This window comes from Centrocercus urophasianus, unplaced genomic scaffold (assembly GCF_019232065.1).
Source record: "Centrocercus urophasianus isolate 14NV4802_14NV808 unplaced genomic scaffold, USGS_Curo_1.0 seq_40, whole genome shotgun sequence".
Lineage (NCBI taxonomy): Eukaryota > Metazoa > Chordata > Aves > Galliformes > Phasianidae > Centrocercus > Centrocercus urophasianus.
The window spans coordinates 83,661-102,696 of NW_024884978.1; the positions used below are offsets into that span (position 1 = coordinate 83,661).

At 48.2% G+C, this 19,036-nt stretch overlaps 1 protein-coding gene across 2 annotated transcripts in view; it reads left to right on the forward strand.

The window, feature by feature from the left end:
* Nucleotides 1-56: 56 nt before the first annotated feature.
* Nucleotides 57-19,036, forward strand: part of RNF213 (ring finger protein 213) — a 49,481-nt gene continuing 30,501 nt past the window's right edge. Inside the window, exons 1-25 of one of the 2 annotated variants that reach the window (XM_042832949.1) lie at nt 57-160; nt 1,131-1,240; nt 2,157-2,482; nt 3,120-3,800; nt 4,408-4,601; nt 5,050-5,190; nt 5,460-5,650; nt 5,862-6,142; nt 7,206-7,474; nt 8,497-8,694; nt 9,199-9,397; nt 9,976-10,031; nt 10,297-10,450; nt 10,995-11,150; nt 11,761-11,859; nt 12,598-12,720; nt 13,078-13,258; nt 13,579-13,752; nt 14,021-14,176; nt 14,467-15,050; nt 15,349-15,514; nt 16,120-16,337; nt 16,807-16,947; nt 17,178-17,339; nt 17,786-18,926. In XM_042832949.1, coding sequence (XP_042688883.1) covers nt 1,144-1,240; nt 2,157-2,482; nt 3,120-3,800; nt 4,408-4,601; nt 5,050-5,190; nt 5,460-5,650; nt 5,862-6,142; nt 7,206-7,474; nt 8,497-8,694; nt 9,199-9,397; nt 9,976-10,031; nt 10,297-10,450; nt 10,995-11,150; nt 11,761-11,859; nt 12,598-12,720; nt 13,078-13,258; nt 13,579-13,752; nt 14,021-14,176; nt 14,467-15,050; nt 15,349-15,514; nt 16,120-16,337; nt 16,807-16,947; nt 17,178-17,339; nt 17,786-18,926 — 6,088 coding nt within the window. In that variant the 5' untranslated portion in view covers nt 57-160; nt 1,131-1,143. Of the gene's footprint in view, nt 161-1,130; nt 1,241-2,156; nt 2,483-3,119; nt 3,801-4,407; nt 4,602-5,049; nt 5,191-5,459; nt 5,651-5,861; nt 6,143-7,205; nt 7,475-8,496; nt 8,695-9,198; nt 9,398-9,975; nt 10,032-10,296; nt 10,451-10,991; nt 11,151-11,760; nt 11,860-12,597; nt 12,721-13,077; nt 13,259-13,578; nt 13,753-14,020; nt 14,177-14,466; nt 15,051-15,348; nt 15,515-16,119; nt 16,338-16,806; nt 16,948-17,177; nt 17,340-17,785; nt 18,927-19,036 lie in introns of both variants that reach the window. The other variant, XM_042832948.1, reaches the window with a different exon arrangement.

Here is a 19,036-nt window from a genome sequence, read left to right on the forward strand (position 1 = left end):
CCCCCCGCCTCCCCCCGAGTGGCGTGGATTGGTCGGGAACGGCCCGGGGGGCGGCGGCGGTGACGTTCCGCGGGGGAAACTTGGTGGCTCCGTGGAAAAACGAAACTTCTCCAGGGGCGGCGGTAGCAGAGCGCTCGGGCTGCGGGTCTCGGTGCCGTCGGTGAGTGCTGCCGGTGGGTTCCGCGGGTGGGGCAGCACTCGGAGCTGTGCTGTTGTAGCGGGACGATCCGATACACGACCGCGGTGCTCGGCGACCCCCCGGGCACCCCGCTCCTCCCGGTACACCCGGAACTGCTCAGCCCATGGGTCATCCCTGTTCTCCCCACGGTGCACCCCGGCCGTACCGGCACCTCCTCGCTGCTCCCCTCCATGGGGCATCCCCCTTTACAGCACTCCGGTGTCCCCTCCCCGCGGGTCCGGTGTCCCGGTCCCCAGCTCCTCCATCTTCCCCTCTGTTCTTCGCGGTGCTACCCGCCCTCCCCCGACGTCCAGCTCCCGGTTCCTTTGGCAGCACCCCCGGTCCCGCTGCCCCCGTTTCGTCACGGACCGGACCCCGCAGGCAGCCACGCCTCCCTGTCCCCCCACCTTACCTAACGGGACTCATTAGCATTCTGCCCGCCCTTCGCCACGCCATTGGCCCATCCTTCCCCTTCGTTTGCATATCAAAGAGGGAGGGAACGAGCGAGCGCCTATCTGCGAATGAGTGGGCGGGGCGATGGGGTATTTGCATATAGGCCACGCCCACAGCATCGCTGCACCTTCACCGCGGGGCGCAGGTGCGGGCGGTGCTCGGGACGGGGCTGCCGCTACCGAGCTTTGGACCCTGCCGGTACCGCTCGGTCCTCCGCCCTTGTGTGCGGGCAGTCGGCCCTGAGTATGACCCTGGACCCTCTCTGCGTTCCCATACGCGTGTAATATTAACAGGCTTTTGCGCAGAGCCGCTTATCCTTCTTTATTCCTGTGTAGCTGTGGTCTCCTGCCCTCGTTGCTGGCTGCAAGGCTGAGGGTGATGGGTGCACACCGTGCTCGTGGCCCAAATTGATTCCCAAACATAAACACTGGGCTGTGAGAAGGGTCATACGACAAAGATCCTTACTTCACATTGACATGTGTTTTTCTCTCTCACACAGCTTCCTGCAGAGCATGGAGTGCCCCACAAGTCTGCACATCCCTGGGGTTGGGGCAAGCTGTGCTCAGTGTGGGGCTCAGCCCACTGCTGGTACAGGGGACCAGGCTGCAGGTAGGGGGCTGCAGGGTGAAGTGGGCTGAGGGCTTCAAGAGGGGCGGATTGGACACGGTGCTGGTGCTTTATTTAGATCTGAGCTGCCATTTCACCAAAGGTTTTAAGTTTGGGTGAAAAGAGAACTTCCTATTCCTTGCTGGGTGCTGCTCTCCTCTATGTGGTGCAGGTCACAAAGCCACTCACCAGGAGGTAAAGAAAGCTGAGAAATGGCAGCTATGCTGTCAGCGCACATCCCAAAGAGCCTCGAGCCTTTTGGCAGGCAGTTGAGGCTCGCAGTGCCTCCTGCTCCATCAGTAGTGCGTTAGCTGGAGCTTTGGTGGAAATGCATCAGTGCCCCAACGCAGGGATTTCTTCTCTTATTCTTCTGCCGATTGCTGGAGCTTTGGAGAGGGGCTGCTATGGAAGGAGGGTGTTGTCATCAATAGCAGTGGCTGCTGGATGGGGAACAAAGCTACTCTTGTGCCTTCCAGTGCTGCATTCAATCAGTAGCTGACCCTGCTTGCTCACCAGCTGCTGAGAATTGTTTTCTTTCCTGAATCACGTAGTGGAAATGCTAAATGATTAACAAAAAGCAGTGATGGAGCACCTGGTGGGAAGGCAGGGCCAACCCAGGGGAGCTCAGGTGTATGCAATGAACCTGAGTGACCAGAAGGGCTGGAGCCAGGATCCACCCCTTCCCTGCCCTCATTTCAGGGTTGGTAGTGGAGTTGAGGGTATCTCACTGGAGATCCCTGCATACCTGAGGCTTCCCAAGGGTAAGCAGGTTCTTTCCTTTGTTTCTGTGCTCATGGCTGCTGTATTTGAGCATATCCTCACCTGCTGCAGCCTAGGACTTTGCTACTACGCTGTCAATGCTACTCTTTCCATCCTATTACAGCCTCTAATTTAACAATGACCATTCTTGCTGTTGCAGAAATAGGAGATGTGAATCTCACTCCTGACCCCGATACAGGCCCAGAGCCTGGAGGAGAACCAAGGCACAGAGGTGCTGCTGGGCCTCCTTCCACCCCTGGAACAGAGGAGGAGGGAGGAACACTGCAGGAAGGCACAGCAGTTCTGAGCAGTGCCTCAGAGACCGCGTCTGAAGGCGCTGCAGCTGAGTTGTTTTCTGCTACTGAAGGGAAGGGAGAAGAGGAGGGAGGAGCATCGCTGCAGGAGGAAGTAACAGCTTTATGTGATGCCTCAGAGACTGATCCTCAGCACGTGGCAGATGCTTCTTCCCAAAAATCAAAGAGAAAGGTAAAGTTCTTTGTCAGTGTTACACTGAATACCACTGGCGGTGTTCCTAAGCAAACTGGAAATGTGTTCTGCTGACGCTGTGTTGCAATAGGCAGACAGCTGATGTACTGACCAGCACTGCTTCCCTCTTTGCTACACTGAGGGTGAAAGTACCAAATCCAGCTTAGCAACTGCTCTGATCTTGTTAGCAGGCATTATGCTCACAGCTGCTCTGCATTCCTGCTTAGGAAGTTTTGAACATTAAAAATACAGCTTTCTCAGAAGTCAGTTGTGTTTCTCCTAATATATAAGGCTGTAGCTGGTCTTGTCCTTTTTCTTCATGGGCATTCTCCTATATCCCAGTGTAGCAGAAATCACAGAATGGCCAGGGTTGGAAGGGACCTCAAGAATCACAAATCTCCAACACTCTGCCACGGGCAGGGCTGCTGACTGACTTCCCCATTTAATACCAGACCAGGCTGCCCAGGGCCCCATCCGATCTGGCCTTGAATCTCCAGGGATGGGGCATCCACAGCCTCTCTGGGCCACCTGTGCTAGCTGCAGTAGAAGAGGTGACAATGAGTTTCTCTTCAGTGATGAGTTAACTAGCATTTTCCTACATCTTTTTTTTTTTTTTTTTTTTCTTCTTAAATTGCAGAATAGAAAGAGGAATAAAGCAAAGAACAGTCCTTCTGGCCACGGGGAGCAGGACTCTCTGCCTCCTGGAAGCACAGCACCAGCTCCAACTTCAGACTTGTCTGATGAACGCCTTGTTTCACAGGAAATCCAGACCTCAAGCAGTGAAGCAGCCAAACAGAGTGCTGACTTAATTGCTGGTGATGGCAGAGGTGTGCAGGAAAGTGACAGTGCTGTGGGCTGCTTGGGAAGGGAAGCTGAAGGTCTGGAAGTGGTCTCAAGAGGCAGCCACAGCAGCGTGGCTGTGATGAACCCATCAAAGGATAACAGCATGGATACTGGGGCTGCTCCATCTCCCAGCTCTGCAGCCCTGAAGGAGAAGGTGAGAAGTGGGAGCACAGCACAGCATGAAGTCTGGAGTGGTGTGAAAGAGAGGAGTGCTGCATCTGATGCTGGCCAGGCTTCAGAATCCGGACAAGATTCCCAGTCTTTGGATGGCAAAAAGAAACCATCTTCAATGGGAGAGAAAACAGATGTTTCCTCTGGGATTTCCCCTGATACTGAAGTGCCTAAAAGTAAGCCTGCAAATTCTTGTGCTGAACGTCCAAGTCAAGACACAAAGACACCTGTTGTGTCCAAAAGCTCAAAGACTGAGAAGGGTAAACAAGAGAACAGCCAGAAAGTGAGCTGTTCACCTTCCAAGGTAAGTGTGTGAGTGAAAGCTCCAGTGAGTGTTTGGTTGTGTTGGAAAGTGTTTGTTGTCCTTGTGCTGTGATTCTCTCGTGCTGTCAGTAAAGCTGAAGATGGTAAGGCTGGGAATACAGGGTGAAAGCAGGGAACAATAAAATTCCTCTGGAGTCTTTGCTTTTCTGTGTGTCAGTTCCAGCAGTTCTTTGAGTGGTTGCTCAGTTACTCCGGCTGTGTTCTCCAGTACCTCCATTGGCTTGGGCATCTTCATGCTTTTTATGCATCTGTGCTCCAATGGTGGAAAGGACATATAAGCTGTGAACTGCTGTTGGTTGTCTTTTATATTCTTTATGCTCCATCCTCTGGGGATTTGTGATTTACCCCCCTGACTTTCTGCAAACGCTTACAGATTGAATTCTTTCTGCCACTGGTGCACTGTTTTCCCCAAGCAGCAGCAGGTTCTCCTTTGTCTCAGTGAGGGATTAATGTTTTCAGAAGTGCAGAGCTAGCTGGCATGCTGTGATTTCTGGGTATCTCTTGCTCTCTGAAGAGATGCTGTGTGCTTCTGCAGACCTACTTGCAAGGTTTTCTGTTTCATTTGATGTTTTGTCCTTCTAATGCAGGAGAAAGACACAATGGAGAAAAAGACCTCAAATGAGAGAGCTCAGGAAACATCTGAGAAGACAAAAAAGACGAATCAGACCTCACACAACGGACCTCAGGTTGCTAGAAAGAACAATGCTCCCTCTGTAACAGACAAGAACAAAGAAAACCATCAACAAAATAACCAGAAACCTGTGGATAAGGAGAAACAAAGGTGAGGATACCACTGCTGCTCCCACACTTATAGGTGTGCTTTGAGGTGAGCCAGGGGAGGAGTCGATGTCCTAAGGTTTGCTCTGAGTGTATCGCGGTTCTGTGGACACAGAATTGATCTTAAAACTGACACCAACTGTTGCTTGTGATGAAAGTCCTGCCAGGGGAGTTTGAGCGAGATATTTCTGTGGTCTCACCAATGCAGCAGCCCAGCTGGATGTGAACAGAGCATTTTGTGCTTCCCTTAGGAGCCCCTTCTTCCTTTCTGCACTGGGCTTTGCGTTAGCTCTGCTGCATAGCCTCAGTTTTAGTGAGCTGCTGACTGAGCCCTGAGTCTTGCCTCTGTTAAACTGGCAGCTCAGAGCTGTTTTATCATTTACCATGACTCGCACTATTAAGAAAAAATCATTTCTGTGTTCTTTCCTTTATTGCTCTTCCGTGAACTGCAGGGTGGGTGTTACTGTGTACTTCCATGCAATATTGTCCAAAGACTTCAAGCTAAATCCTGACACCGATAAAGTGTGTGTCATGTCCGGAGGCTTTTCTGGCAGTGGAAAGTGGGAGAAAGTTTGTGAGATGAGCTGTGTCAGGTAAGTACCCTCGGAGTCACGAGGACACGGGAGTGCTTTGGGTCTGGAGGGCAGGAAGCAGCGTGGTGCTTTAACACAAAGGCTGTGGTTATCAGTCCGTGGCTGGGTGGGTTTTGCTACAAAATGATTTCGTACTGAAGTATTGTAAAATTTTTCAGGGAGGAAAAATGACTGCTACTCCTATTAAAAGCTGAGTGATGTGTGGAGGGGGAGGTATGTGGGCCAGCTGATGTTGCACCTGACCTCTGCTGTGTATCTGTGCTGTTTAGGCTTCTGAACGAACACGGGTACCTCATTGAAGGCTATACAATTCTCCCAATGAGAAAAGTGAATGAACGCATTCCTTACAAATACTGGATTTCTTGTGGTGAAGGAGAATTTGAAGTTATTTACAGGAAATCAATGGTAGATATTGTGAATCGATGCTTATATGTGGATCGCGAGTTGGTCAACAACGGAGGTGAGCTTTTTTCTTATCTGCATCTGCACTGTGCTGTTCTGTGGTCTTCTAGTGGAATGGCTGCTAGCACCAAGGGGAATAGCAGTGTCTGGAGCTGGGCATTTAATGGGTCTGCTGGTACTCCTGCAAACAGCTGACAGAAACCAAGGCACGAGCAAATGATGTTTCTCTCAAATTGTTTTCCTGTGTTCTTGTCTCTCGTTTATTCCAGAATGGCACCAGTATGATGACATTGTGTGTAAACAGCCTTCTGTAATAAAAAGCTTGTGGAATGCTTTTATTCAAAATAAGAACAAAGATGTTGTGAAAGGGAAGAAAATAGCTGCAGAAATCATGTTAGAAAATATCTTCAGCATTCTTGGAACCTGGAGCTCCATCAACATGAAGAACTTCCTATGCCAGCTAAAGCAATTTTATGTTGTTACGAAGGACCCGTGTGTGTTTGATGGAATATATATGAAATGGAGTGAGCTGGACTTCGGACCGCAGCAGGTGATTTGTTTTAACAGATACTAAAAGGCAATTTGGTGGCAGAGCTTTGGTTTTGTTCTTGAGTTTGGATTGATTTTTGCTTTCCCAGTCGGAAGGTTCGCATGATGACCACCACGGATCCTTTCCTGCTGACTGCCACTGTTCACCTTGGGAACTTTCCATTAAGCTTTTGCAATTAATTGCAGTTCTGGATATATCTCACACTGCTAAAAGCAGAGAGATGACGTGGGTTTTGCCTCTCGATATTAATTTCTTCTGCCTGTCCTAAGAGCTGGTTTGCTTAGGAGAACCATCAGACAGGATTTCTGTAGTCCTGAACTTCTTACCTGGCATAGTTATGAAAGGTGGCAGAAATAATCTTTGTTTCAGGAGCCAAATGCCGTGGTTGTGGCTGCTCCTTTCTGCAGCTTCTTTCCTGCTGGCTACTGGGGAGAGGCCACAAGATGGCACGCTGGCCTAGCAGCTCTCCCTGGCTGCCCACGCTCAGCTGATAACACAGATTTCATGCCTGCCTGCTTTCAAAAGGCTGATTTTTGGTAGCGTGGCGCATCACCCGGCATCGCAGTATTATGAAACCTTCTGGATGTGCTTTCAGAGTAGCTTTTGTGGGCTGTAGGTGAGGACAGCCTTCTCTTCTCACTGCCACAGCCAAGTCTGAGTCCACTGGGTAACAAACCTGCTCACTTGTTAAGGCTGGGGCACGGAAGGGCAGCCTTGGTCTAAGACTGTTGGCTCACTCGTTGCCTTGGAGCCCTGCTCTGTTTCCTTGGCTCTCTCCAGCTCTGCTCTGTTGGGTGGGGGAGGGTGCACAGTAATTGAACAGTGGGACCTGGGAGCACAGAGGTGGGCATAGAACAGGCACCAAGTGCTGCCGTGATGTTCTGTGATGATGTGATGATGGTCTGTGCTACGGCTGCTTATGTCCTGGTGTCAGCATCGTTGTGCTGTGTAGGGAGTATCAAGGATCCTAGCTGTGACAGAGGGAAATAGCTCCAAGAGAACAAGACTGACTTTTGGGGGGCTAATGCTCTGCTTGATTTGTTTCTTCCCTCCTTTCTCTTAGGTGAATGATTTGATGCTGCAGTATATCAGGAAAATAGCCCGCCCTTTCCTTCTTCCAGAGGGTGCAGAAGAATCACAGAAGAGTGTGATTGTGAAAAGTAAGCTAGCTCTGGGGCTCACCCTGCTCACCGTGGTCGACTCTTTCCAACTGCCAGCATCCCAAGAGGATCTGGCTGGCCTGTGTGGCCTCTTGTGCTTGGAGAAGAAGTCACATAAAGCCGTAGTGGATGAATTTCATCAGACCATAGAGGTCTTTGTGGGTGTTGTAAGGTATGTGTGTTGCTGGTCCACTGACTAACAGGACTTGTTTTGTTACAGTGCAATAGGTAATAAGTGCAGCACCCTGTGATAAAAACAGAAAGGGATCCAGCTCTTCAGTTTCATAGAATCACGGAAAAATCCAGATTTGAAGGGATTTCTGGATGTTTCTGTTCTACCTTCTTACTCAGAAATACAGCTAACATCCAGGCAGGGTTGCAGTCAGGATACGGAAACCTCCAGGGATGAAGATGGCACAACTCCTGTGCCATTTCCTGATGTGAAAAATGTTTTCCTTCTGTCCAAACAAGACCTCCCTCTCTGCAACTGCCTCTCCAGAAGCCTGCTGGATCCAAGCTATTGGTTTTTTCTTTATATTTAAAAATCTTGTTGCCACTTTCTGTCAAGCAGTTCCTTATCTCTTTGCTGTTTATCCTTACAAACTCTGATCAGTATCCTCACGTGCTTACGCCTTTAAATGCCATATCTGGATTGCTCTTGTTTCCTCTGATGTGCATCATGCGTATGGTTTGTGTCAGTTCTTTCTTAAGGCTGACTTGGACTCTTCTCTAACTGCTTATCTGGCACTCTTGAATCTGTAGTTCTTTGCTTGCACAGCTGCATCTACCAAACTTCCTTTTGGAGGCACTGCTTCAGCCCAACCTGAACCTGAGGAGGTTGGAAATTGTCACTAAAATGCGTGTTCATCTTTATGGCTCTGCATCTCTGTCACTCAATCCCTCACTGAGTTATGGGGGCTCATGTGGGATCTGTAGGTGAGCCATTGGCACTTCTTAACCCCTTATCTGTAGGGTCTGTGCTGGGGCAGTTGGGTGAAATTACAGTTTTGAGTCTTGAACTCTTTATACTCTTCAAGAAAAATAGGGTTTAACTAAAATAATTACGAGAAGTTATTTGAAGGTCCGTAGTGAGGTTGAGGTGTAGCCTTTTTTCTTTATTTTCCTTTTGTTTCTTCACAAGGGCGTTTTTTCTTCCTGTAAGAAGCTGTTCTGCTACTGTTTTGTTTGCTTCAGTATTTTCAGGTTGAAACTTCAACTGATAAACTTGTGTCAGAGATGCATTGATGGCAAAGTAGGCCAGTGGGTGTGGATTCTTCCTCTTCTGCACTTGTGTACTGCTCCTACACAACACGACTGCTGTGCAATGGATGAAGATTTCTGGGCTGGGCTGGAAGGACTTCCATTTGTTGAAGCAAGGAAGAATCATGATGTGTGAGTTCTCCAGACCTACTGGTTTTACACAATGCCTTGACCTTGCAGTTGGTGATGGTTGCTTTACTTCATCTCTTTATCTTTGTCTTGTATTTGAAGAAGAATAAGAGATGCAGCATGCTGATGGTGGGTATTTGGGACACACAAACACGGTCTCTATTGGTTGCTCAAAGCCTGTGGTGTGCAGTGAAGCTGTGCATTGTGTTATCTTTCAGCCATAAGCCAGCCCTTAATTCTGCAGGCTGCAGAGCATCTTGTGGGATTGGTTCTGCCTGCTGTGAGTTACAGCAGTTTGATGTGCGTGGTGCAGCAGTTGAGCAACACGTGGAATTTATTTCTATTGAACGTCTCTGTTGTTCAGTGGCTGGGTCCTGGGGTCCCTTACTGATCTTCAGCTGCAAATGAGAGAAGTGCTCAAGTCAGGATGAGAGCTCTCTGGGCTCCATGAGCCTTCAGCCTTTTGTACTGTGAGAACACAAAGACTTTGTTTTGCTTTCCATCCAGGGGGATCCTGCTGGAACTCATGAAGGAGAAGAAATACCTGATGGAATTGGATGTGACTCTGGTCAAATCGTGGATGTGTGTGCTGCCCGCGGAGAACCTTGCTGAATTTGTTGAAGAGTTCTCTGTTGATATACTGATTTCCCTTCAGGGTGTTTCTTACAGACTGCAGAATGCTGACCCTTCATGCAGGAAGTCTGAGGTTTGTCTCTTTGTTGCTTCATCTGGCAAGGAGTCGAGGGGAGGAAACGTGGTTGGTAATGAATCAGAGCACAGCGAGCTTAAAACTTAGCTAAAGACAAATTGCTCTGAAGCAAAGTGGGGAGGGTGTGTGTGAGCAAAAAGCCTCACTGGAATAGAGGAGAGATGCACCTGCTTACCTGGGTTTGCTCTTAGTTACTGGTAGCAAATGCTCTCATGCTGGGATCCCTCTGTGCTGCCTGAAGCTGTTTTTCTGCGCGGTCCTTGGGGCTGCACAAGGCGCTGCTGATGTGAGATGTTCTCCTGTTGTGAAAACGTGTTTGTGTGAAGACAAGAGGGGTTCCTTATTGCATTTGATAGCAATGAGCTTAAAGACTCTAGATTGTAAGAAGTGTGGCTGTTCAGAGAAATTATTGTCTCCTATAAGTTGAATCTAACATCCAGGAACACATTTTTAGCAGTTTCATTTGTATGAGGGCATTGGGAAGCTTCCTCTTTCACTACGTCCTCCTCAGTTAATGAGAAGCCAGACCATAGAGGCCCTCCTGTGGTATAATATTTCTCTCTCTTCATTCTTAGGTAATTGTGAAGCTTCTGAAGATGCTGCTGTGCATCTTGGATGGCGAACGTGCCAGGTAACAGAAGTACTTCTCTGTTGGGAGAACAATCTTCATCCTGTTTCCGTGTGTATTATGGGATTGCGTGGGATTATGCTTGATTAGCTCGGGCGTGTGCATTGAAATCTATGGATAGAAGGGTCCTACATTTCTACACCCATCAAACTGAAGCTTTTTCTTAAGTCTAACTGGGGGAAGGGTTGCTAATTGATGCATTGTTAGATTTGTTTTTTCTTTTTCCTTCTGAACAGCAGATAAATTCTCATTTATTCCTGTCCTCCAGAGCTCTGCAGGCTCGCTCGTGGTTGCTCTGCCTGACCTTCTGCTTCAAGCTGCACGAGAGTGTCTGCAGGTGCATGAGGAGGGTGCTGGATTTCAAGGTTCCTGCCACTTCAGCTATGTTGGTGGCAAAAGTTGCCAAACTTCAGCCCACAGAAGTGAGTACCAGGCAGTCATTCACGGCTTGTCATGAGTGGGGTATCTGGAAATGTGACAGCAATGGTATAACCAACTGGTTTGGGGTTGTATCTGTTCTCATTTTGGTAACCTTGGTACTCCAAATTAACACAGTAATGTGGTTGGTATGCCCAAATAGCTGTGAAATCACTTCAATGGTTTTTAATATTATAGAATATTATAGTTATAGTTTTAATATATAGTTATAGAAAATAAGATCAAGTGCTTAGGCTTGCTGTCATGGGTTCCTTTCTGTCTGTCCACTGGCTCTTCTGGGGGGGGGGGGGGAAGGGCAGTTATTTCTCCTCTTTATATTTGTTCCCTGGAATGGAAGTTGATAAGTTGCCTGTTTGTAAGCTTTGCATTTCCAGTCTCTCTTGCTTTTGCTCAGTTGCTGGGGAGGTTGCACCCATCTCACATGGCTTTCTGATGCATGTAGGCCTTCTCTTTTAGAAATATTAATTTGAAATCAGTTGCTGTCCCGCTTGAACCGATCTTCCTTTTTTCTTCACTTGTGTGCAGCAGGTTCTGAGCGATGAAACAGCACTGGAAAATCCATTGGAGGAGGTGCTCAGTGCAACCCTAACACACGCTCGAGCGTGGTTCAAAAATGCTCTAAGCCAGAAGTTACTGAAGGAACACCACCGCCATGTGATGTTCACTTTTAATGCTGAACCTGAGGTTTGTCAGCTTCCAATAATCAGAATGAAAATATTTTATGGTCGCTTGACTGTCTGTGTGTAATGAGTGTAATGAGGAGCATAGCTGCTGTGCTGGGGAGGGAGTGAGGCAGAAAGAGGCAACGCGACAAGCTGAGGCGTATCACAAGCTGAGATGCTTTTCAACTCAGCAGTTTTAGAACAGCACAGCAGAGGGCTGTGTTGGGTGCTTTGAGGCTCATTTTTGGCTTTTTCTCTGCTGCTCTGAGGGGCAGTGCTGGGATGATGATGATCTGCCCCTTGCTGGTGTTTCCTGGACATGTAATTTGCTCACTGGGCTCGTAGGGTCCTCCAGCACAGAGCAGCTCCTTACAGCCTCAGCCTGGGGTAGGTGCCAGTATCAAGGTGGGAGCTGTTTATCCACATCTCCTTTCATAGCAGGGGCACGTTAGGGCTGTTTGGGCTCAAAGATCACGTTCTGCAGCTCCAGAAGGGATTTTTTTTCCTTGGAATGGAAACATCTGAAAGGGCTGCAGGCTGTTTGAGGAGTGTGGACTCCTCAGTGTAGTGATATTCTCCTGATTTGAGCAGTAGCATTTAGTGTTCTGGGCTTGCTTGCTTCTTACCTGCAGGCCTGGGATGAGTTTGTGAAGATCAGCTTTCCAGATGAGCAGTTCACTGAGAGATGGAGGAGCACTCTGCTGGAGGATTTGGAGAGAAGAATTCAGGAGGTACTGGGAGCCGTGGGATGGATGGTTTTCTCCTGTGCCTGCGGAATGAATTCTAGAGCCTGAATGGGCACATGAGAACACTGGCTTTTGTCATGCAAATGGACACTGTTGCTACAAGCCGTGTTCTGGAGGCTGAAAAACTGGCCATGAAACGTGAACTGCAGCATAGTGTGCTGTGTTCCTGGTGTCGGACTGCAGGGTGCTGACAGCCCGGCTGCTGTCCTGCCATTTTTGGCGTTGACTGATAGATATCCTGTTATTTTAAAGGAATTCGTGCACTTTGAGCAGTTACCACCCCGTTAGTTTTAAAGAAGTGTAAATTACCACTCGAGGATTTGCAGAAGCACCCTTATGTAGGTGCTGTTATGTAGGTGCTGTTGTGGGGCTCTCAGCTGCACGCACTTTGTGGGTCCCTTTGAAATTGAGCCATTTAATCTCCTCATCTGCTTTCTGCCTTGGCTGTAAAGATTTTTTTTTCCATCAGAAAAAAGTAATTCCTGATGGAAACTCAGATAGGAGAGACTTACTGCCTGCTTCAGAGGGAAACTAGGAGATTTTTCCAGCATTTATGCTTAATCTTTTCCAGTCCCTGGTAAGCGATACACGGCCAGTGCTTGGTTCCACTAGGAAGCTCACATGTTTGGCTTAGTTGCTGATGTTGTCTTAATAGCACTCTTACAGAAAGAAAAAAAAGAGAACGTTGGGAATTTGATGAGTAATCTCTTGTTTACCCTGCAGGAGGATCCAGTTAACCAAATCTTAGCTTACTGCTGTCAGCACCACCGACTTCAAGATCTCGACCGTTCCATTGGCTGCTGCTTTGAAAACTGTGCCATAGAGGCTGTTACTGCAGCTTGTCAGGTATTGTTTTCCCTCAGGGCAGGAAAAGCCTTTCTTTTTTCAAAGAAAACCCCTGTAGGGATGCATGTCGTGATGGAAGGAGTGTTAGCTACCTTTTCCTGATGGCTTGAGTTGCTGTGGGCTGTTTTAGTTCAATCTGACCAGAGTATGGCCAAGAAATCGGGATCCACTTACACAAAGTCCATGAGAAATGTCTGCAGTGCTCATCACGTCGCGGCTGCTTGCATCACTCATGTCATGTGGCTGTTTTAGAAAGCGCCTCAGCACTGCTGAAATCAGTGCCTGTTCCTGAGGCAGACCTGGCACAACCCAAAATGCTGATGCGTTCCTTCCTTCTGGCGTGTGTGCTTTGTGCAGACCCAGAGCAATCTCCTGGATATGATATCTTCCTACAACATGGACCAGTTCAGCCAGCTGGTGTCAACTATCATTGTGAAGTCGTGGCCCAGAAGGATTCAGTGTTCTCAGGATGATTTTGATGAGATTTTGCACCACTTGCTTACCTGGCCTGACGTCAGATATATCTTCAGCTTTAATGGTATGTCTGTGTGTTCTGACTGGTTGCTGCTACCTAAAAATGCAGGTCTTTGTCATGTGAGTGGGTTGAAATGTGTGCCATGAGTTTGGGGTATGGGATCTCTGTGGGAAGGTATCTGAAGTGCTGTCCTGAGGTCCTGGCAGTTTCTGTTGAGGTAAATGTGGAGGATCAGAGGATGCTGTGTTGAGTTCATACACTTTTGGATGGGGATTCAAACGGGAAATTGAAATACTCTGTTTTATGACATAAAAATCAGGCAGAAGCTATAATTTAGTGAAGCAGGACCGATCTAGGTTTTCTACATGTTGTTTCTTGAACAGGAACAAACACAAAGCTCCAAGAGCAGCTTACAAACGAAGCAAGAATTGTAATGGCCAAAGCAGACTCTGTGTTCGTGAGCATCACCAATGACCTCCAGGAAGGGAGCATCCTCATCAAACATCTGGAAGAGATTTTTCAGCATGAGAATCAGTTTATCTTTATCTGGGAGCTAAGTAAGTGTGCTGCTCAGGGTGGCCTTGTGGTTTTGCTGCATGGTTGCAGTGACTGATGGTGTACTCTGTTAAGATTACTTCAGTGATTAGTTACTCTAATTAGGTGCTTCAGCATTTATTAGTGCTGCCGTTCTCTGTATTCTTTGTGTAGAGCTCACAGCTTGTCCTGCCTGCATTGCAATGTTGGTGGCTGTGCTGATCCAAACCCGAGCTACAGGTGCAGAGGGGGAAGCACCATCCTAGTGACCACAGATGGGTTTTCTTTCAGAGCACAAGCAGCTGTTAGATGGGCAAAAAGAACTGCTGAGACAACTGAAAGAAGTGCTGCGGAGGAGACGAGAAGAAGTAACACACATCATGGAAGAGAAGAAAGCAATAGGAACCTTTCTGAACATGTGTAGGAGGGTGCAGGCATCTGTGACAGGTAGTGCTTTGGGGAAGCAATCTTCAAGTGGTGGCAACACCAGAAAACGCAATTTTTGTTGAAAACTACTGAACTTTTAAAGCAGGTTTTAATCTAAACTATAGGAAGAATGGGGAGGGATGGGGAAAATAAACCTGGAGCATCTGTGGCCATGGGTGAGCACTTGTGTGTCAGACGGTGTTTGTAGGGGTCTGCTGACACTACGTGCATTGCATCTTGCAGCACAGATTAGGAGAATTAAGGCTTGTATGGGTGAGGCATCTGACCTCTGACCTGTCTCTATTTTCAAGTGTATGTTGGTGAAGTGGATCATCAACACTCAGAAGATCTTCACTCAGAAAAACTGAATAGAGTTGTGAATGTGGGAAAGAGACCCATACAGACCTACTTCAGGCTGAGCCAAGAGCTGAAAGAATGTGCCCAGAAAATGCACACTTTTAAAGACAGCCTGATCTTCCAGCAGTTCTGGGAGGAAGCTGCCATGGAAGCAAGAGAGGATTATGGTAGTTCAGACGAGGAGGAGGCTGTTCCTGTAATGGAGCTCGTTGATGTTCTTGATGAACTAATCTCCCCTTGCTTTACAAGTTACAAGAGGTTGTATGAGGATCTCAAGTCTGGAAGTCTCACTCTGTCTGAAGTTGATAGAATTTTTCGGGATTTCACCGATCATCCTGAAGATATCAAAGCAGAGCTGAACATCATCTGTGAACTTCAGCCCGAGGAAGGGAAGCGTTGGGTTGATCGGCGTTTCCAGCAGATCCAGCAGTATCACGAAATGCATTTAACTTTTGATGCTGCCAAGATTATTGATAATGTCAAGGAGAGTTTGAACCTTTCTGGTGACTTCAGTGTCCTGGAAAACTTGCTGTACATGGTAAGTGTTTGTTCTTTCAGCTCTCTGCTATCAGGGTGTTGGCTGGAGGTTTCAGTAGAGCTGATCCTTCTTGGTTCTGTGTGATCTGTCAGGCCAGTCTGTGCCCTAGAATACTTATTTGGGATAACTGTAGTGTTCAAATGAAGTGCTTGTGTGTAATCTTTCTTAAAAGAGAGAAGATGTATTCATCTGATGTTGTTTGGGGTGTGTCTTTGCAGAGGGCTTTCCTTTCCCTTGGAAAACAGGCTGTATTTCCCATTCCCAGAATGAATGCTTGTTTCTGCTGCTTGCTTCATAGACAGAAGAGCTTGAATCACGCAAGACACAAAAACTGGACTTCATCAGCTCTGAGCTTATACGTGCCAAGGAACTTCTGCAGGGGATCACTGTGAACCGTCGGGAATGCCTGAGGGAGCTGGCCCAGCAGAAGGAGTTTGTCTGCTGGGTCAGAGAAGCACTGAAAGGTGTGTGCTGCTCACCCTGAAATTAGGCAGATGGTACCAGAAGGGATGCTAGTTTGTGTGGGGGGCAGGAGGAATGCCGTGTCCCTGACCCATCTGTTTTATGCTTTCACAGCTTCTGTTATTACAGTTACCAGCATCCCTCACGACTTTCAGCATGGAACATGCTGTGATGGAGCCCCTGTAAACATGCCATTGTAGTCTTGTGCTGTACACAGTGGCTACCCTGATACAGAGCAGGGCTTGGTCTGAGCAGTGTAACTCCTGCCACTGTTGGTTGCTTAAGAGAACAGAGGTTATCTGTGTAACAGGGTGGCAGCAGTCTGAATTCTGTGTCTGTTGGGTCAGCTGTCTTACTCTGACACAGACACACACCCCTTCACTCCTGGCTGTGAGCCTGTGCTATTCATGGTAATGCAGATAGAAACCAGAAGCCAAGGATGCTGTTAATTCAGGTGAAATCCTAATGAAATGGGTGATGGTATGGGTGGAGGAAAGCTGCACTGGAGATTTTATTCAAAGGTTCTTTCTGCATCTTCTACAAAAGCGTGTCAGGAAACTGCAGTAAATCCACTTCATTCCTTATTCACGTGTTTATCTCATTGAAGATATAAACGAGCTGAAGGTCTTTGTGGACTTGGCCTCTATTTCTGCTGGGGAGAATGACATGGATGTGGATCGTGTGGCATGTTTCCATGACACTGTGCACGGCTATTCTTCCCTGCTCTACGAGCTGAGTCAGGAGTCAGGGTTTACTGACTTCATGCGCTGCTTACGAAAGCTGTGGCGAGCCCTGGACACAGATGAGAATCTTCCCAAAAAACTGGTGAGTTCTGCTGTGGCTCAAAGGCTGACTGCAGCAGCTCTTGTTGTAGGAAAGGAAATATCTTACGTTCACGTAGCACAAAAATTCACTGCAGCAATTATTGCTCGTATAGCACAGGTTTCTTCAGAGTACTACTGAAGCTTTTAAGCATGACATAGTGTAGTTTTGCTCTCTGAAAGAGTTTGATGGTGCAGAAGAGGGAAGGCAAATGAGTGGGAACTCCATTTTATTCTTTGCAGCAGGGCAGTTCTACGGTTAGAGGCTCTGAAGCGCTGCAGGCTCTTTTCTGCAGCCCAGTGTTGGTGAAGAGCAGCTGTGCTGCAGGGTTGGGCTGTGGCCCTTTTCTCCTTCCCCATCCTGAAGCTCTCTGAAGCCAGCCCAAGCTGTTTTTCCTGAACACAGATAGAAGCCTGGATAGAAATGCCAAGTCAGAGTGATAAGGGCAATGCCACATCTTCTCTTCCCACAGCGTGCGTCAGCTCAGCACTTGGAGTGGCTGAAAACAGTGAAGGAGAGCCATGGGTCTGTGGAGCTGTCATCACTGTCCCTGGCAGCCACCATCAACAGCAGAGGACTGTACATTCTTGAAGCACCAGCTGATGGCCGGAAGGTGAGGCTGCTTCTCTCTGCTTGAGCTGCTGCTGTGTCAGACTGCTGTTTTCTGATCAATGTCACCCACAGGCAGCACTGCTGGCATGTCAGTGACTGTCAGAAATGGGCTGTAACTTCACTGCTACTTTACATGGTTTCTTTTGGGGGACCGGTGGCTCTTAAGTGCTCTTCTTGCTGCCTCAGCCGTGGAACCTCATTGCACGTCAGCACTGATTTACTATCTGTTAGGTTTGTTTGGACAACGTCCTGCACCTCACCCTTCTGGAGAGCTCTGATGATCACAAACTGTCGTGGAAATACTCTCTGGCAGAGCTTCGTGAACTGCAGAACAAACTGATGCTCATGTCAGCAAAGGGAGAGCAAGGCCTGGAGGTGGAGAAGTTCTCTGAGGTCAGATTTTAAACCCAATGGCTTATTGGTGTTGAAGCTGAGGTTGCATTTTGCTTGAACATCAGCTTTTAGGACTGTGATTTACAGCTGAGTTCTGGGGCTGGGCAGTAGCAGACAGATACTCCTATCTTTTTTTTGGTTCCCTGTTGGAGGGGAAATAAACTGGAAATGGAATAGAAGATGAGCATCCTCATCTTCCGTCTGTGCTGGGAATGTTCCTGGCTGAGGGGGTTGCTGTACTTGTGTAAAAACCAAAGGATTCCTTACAGGCTTCCTGAGGTTAAACCTCTTCCAGGGAGCCTTTTGTACAGGGCCTGACATACCTGGTACAGAGCCTTTGTAATTGGAAGTTTCTTGGGTGGTTTTGCTGGCTGAGACTTGGTAAAATCAGTTGTTTTTTTTTTTTTTTTTTTTTTTTTTTTTTTTTTTTTTTTGTCCTCACACAGACCTTTTCCAATGTCCAAAGGCTTGCACAGGCCTTTATAGACCTTTACTCAGCTGGGAACATGCTCTTCCGCTCCTGGCTTGCTCAGGTACACTGTTCCCCAAAAAGCGAGTGGTGTATTCTTATAGACTTCACTTTGAGGCTGATCCCGGGGCTGGAAGGGCAAGGGGAGCTGGCAGATGTTCTCCCTCGCCTCTGCAAGACGATGGAGAGCTTTCTGGAGAGCTGGCAAAGCTTCATGTCCAAGAAGCGATTCCAGCATTTCTACTTGAACTTCTACACAGCTGAGCAGCTGGTTTATTTGTGCACAGAGCTGGGGCAGGGGCAGCCCAGCCAGAAAGCCCTGATGATGCTTTCGTTCCTAAAAAGTAACTGCACCGCAGAGGATGTCCTTAGAGCCTCTGAAAGCCACGAGCCTCCCAGCTCAACCAAGGCTCTTTCTGACTTGCCTGCACTGCTGGATGAGGAGAGGGATCTGACCACCTGCCTGGAGCACATCTGGGAGTGCTATATGAGCAACATGGGCGCCTTCCTTCCAAAATGCCTGGATGTGGACACGCTTGGTGCGTGGCTGAAGAGCCTGGCCAGCGGGGAGAGGGAGTGTGTCACCAGGGACTTCCCACAGGATCTTCTGCACGTTGGTCAGCCCAACCTCATCACGTGCCCTCGCTCGGAGGTGCTCACTTCTGCTCTGGCTGTTTACATGAACAGCCCCAACCAGCCCCTCCCCACTTTCGATGAAGTTCTCCTGTGCACTCCTCAGACCACTGCTGAGCAAGTGGGGCTCTTCCTCAGGAGATGCCTCATCCCTGGCAGCGAAGGAGAGAAAATTTACACCATGCTGTTTGCAGACGAGCTGAGCTACGATGTCAGCTGCAAAGCAGAGGAGCTGTTCCAGCATCTGCAGGGCTACAACAGCACCTATCGCCTCATCATCCTGTGCAACTGCGAGAGGGAGCACTGCTACATCCCTTCTGTCTTCAGCCAGTACAAAGTGCACATGATACCCCAGAGACCCCTCACTGAAATCCAGCAATACCTGCAGCATCACTACAGAGTTGTACAGCCTTCAAACTCAGCCGCTTGCGTGTTCAAGGGCAGCTCGTGTGTTGGGATCGTGTCCTCCAAAAGAGCTGGTGTGGGTAAGAGCTCTTGTGTAAAACACAGTATTGAAAACAAGAATGGGGTTCATTTTGCCTGCTTTTCTGTCCTAAGTATCTGGTCAGGAAGAATGATTCAGACTTCAGGCAGT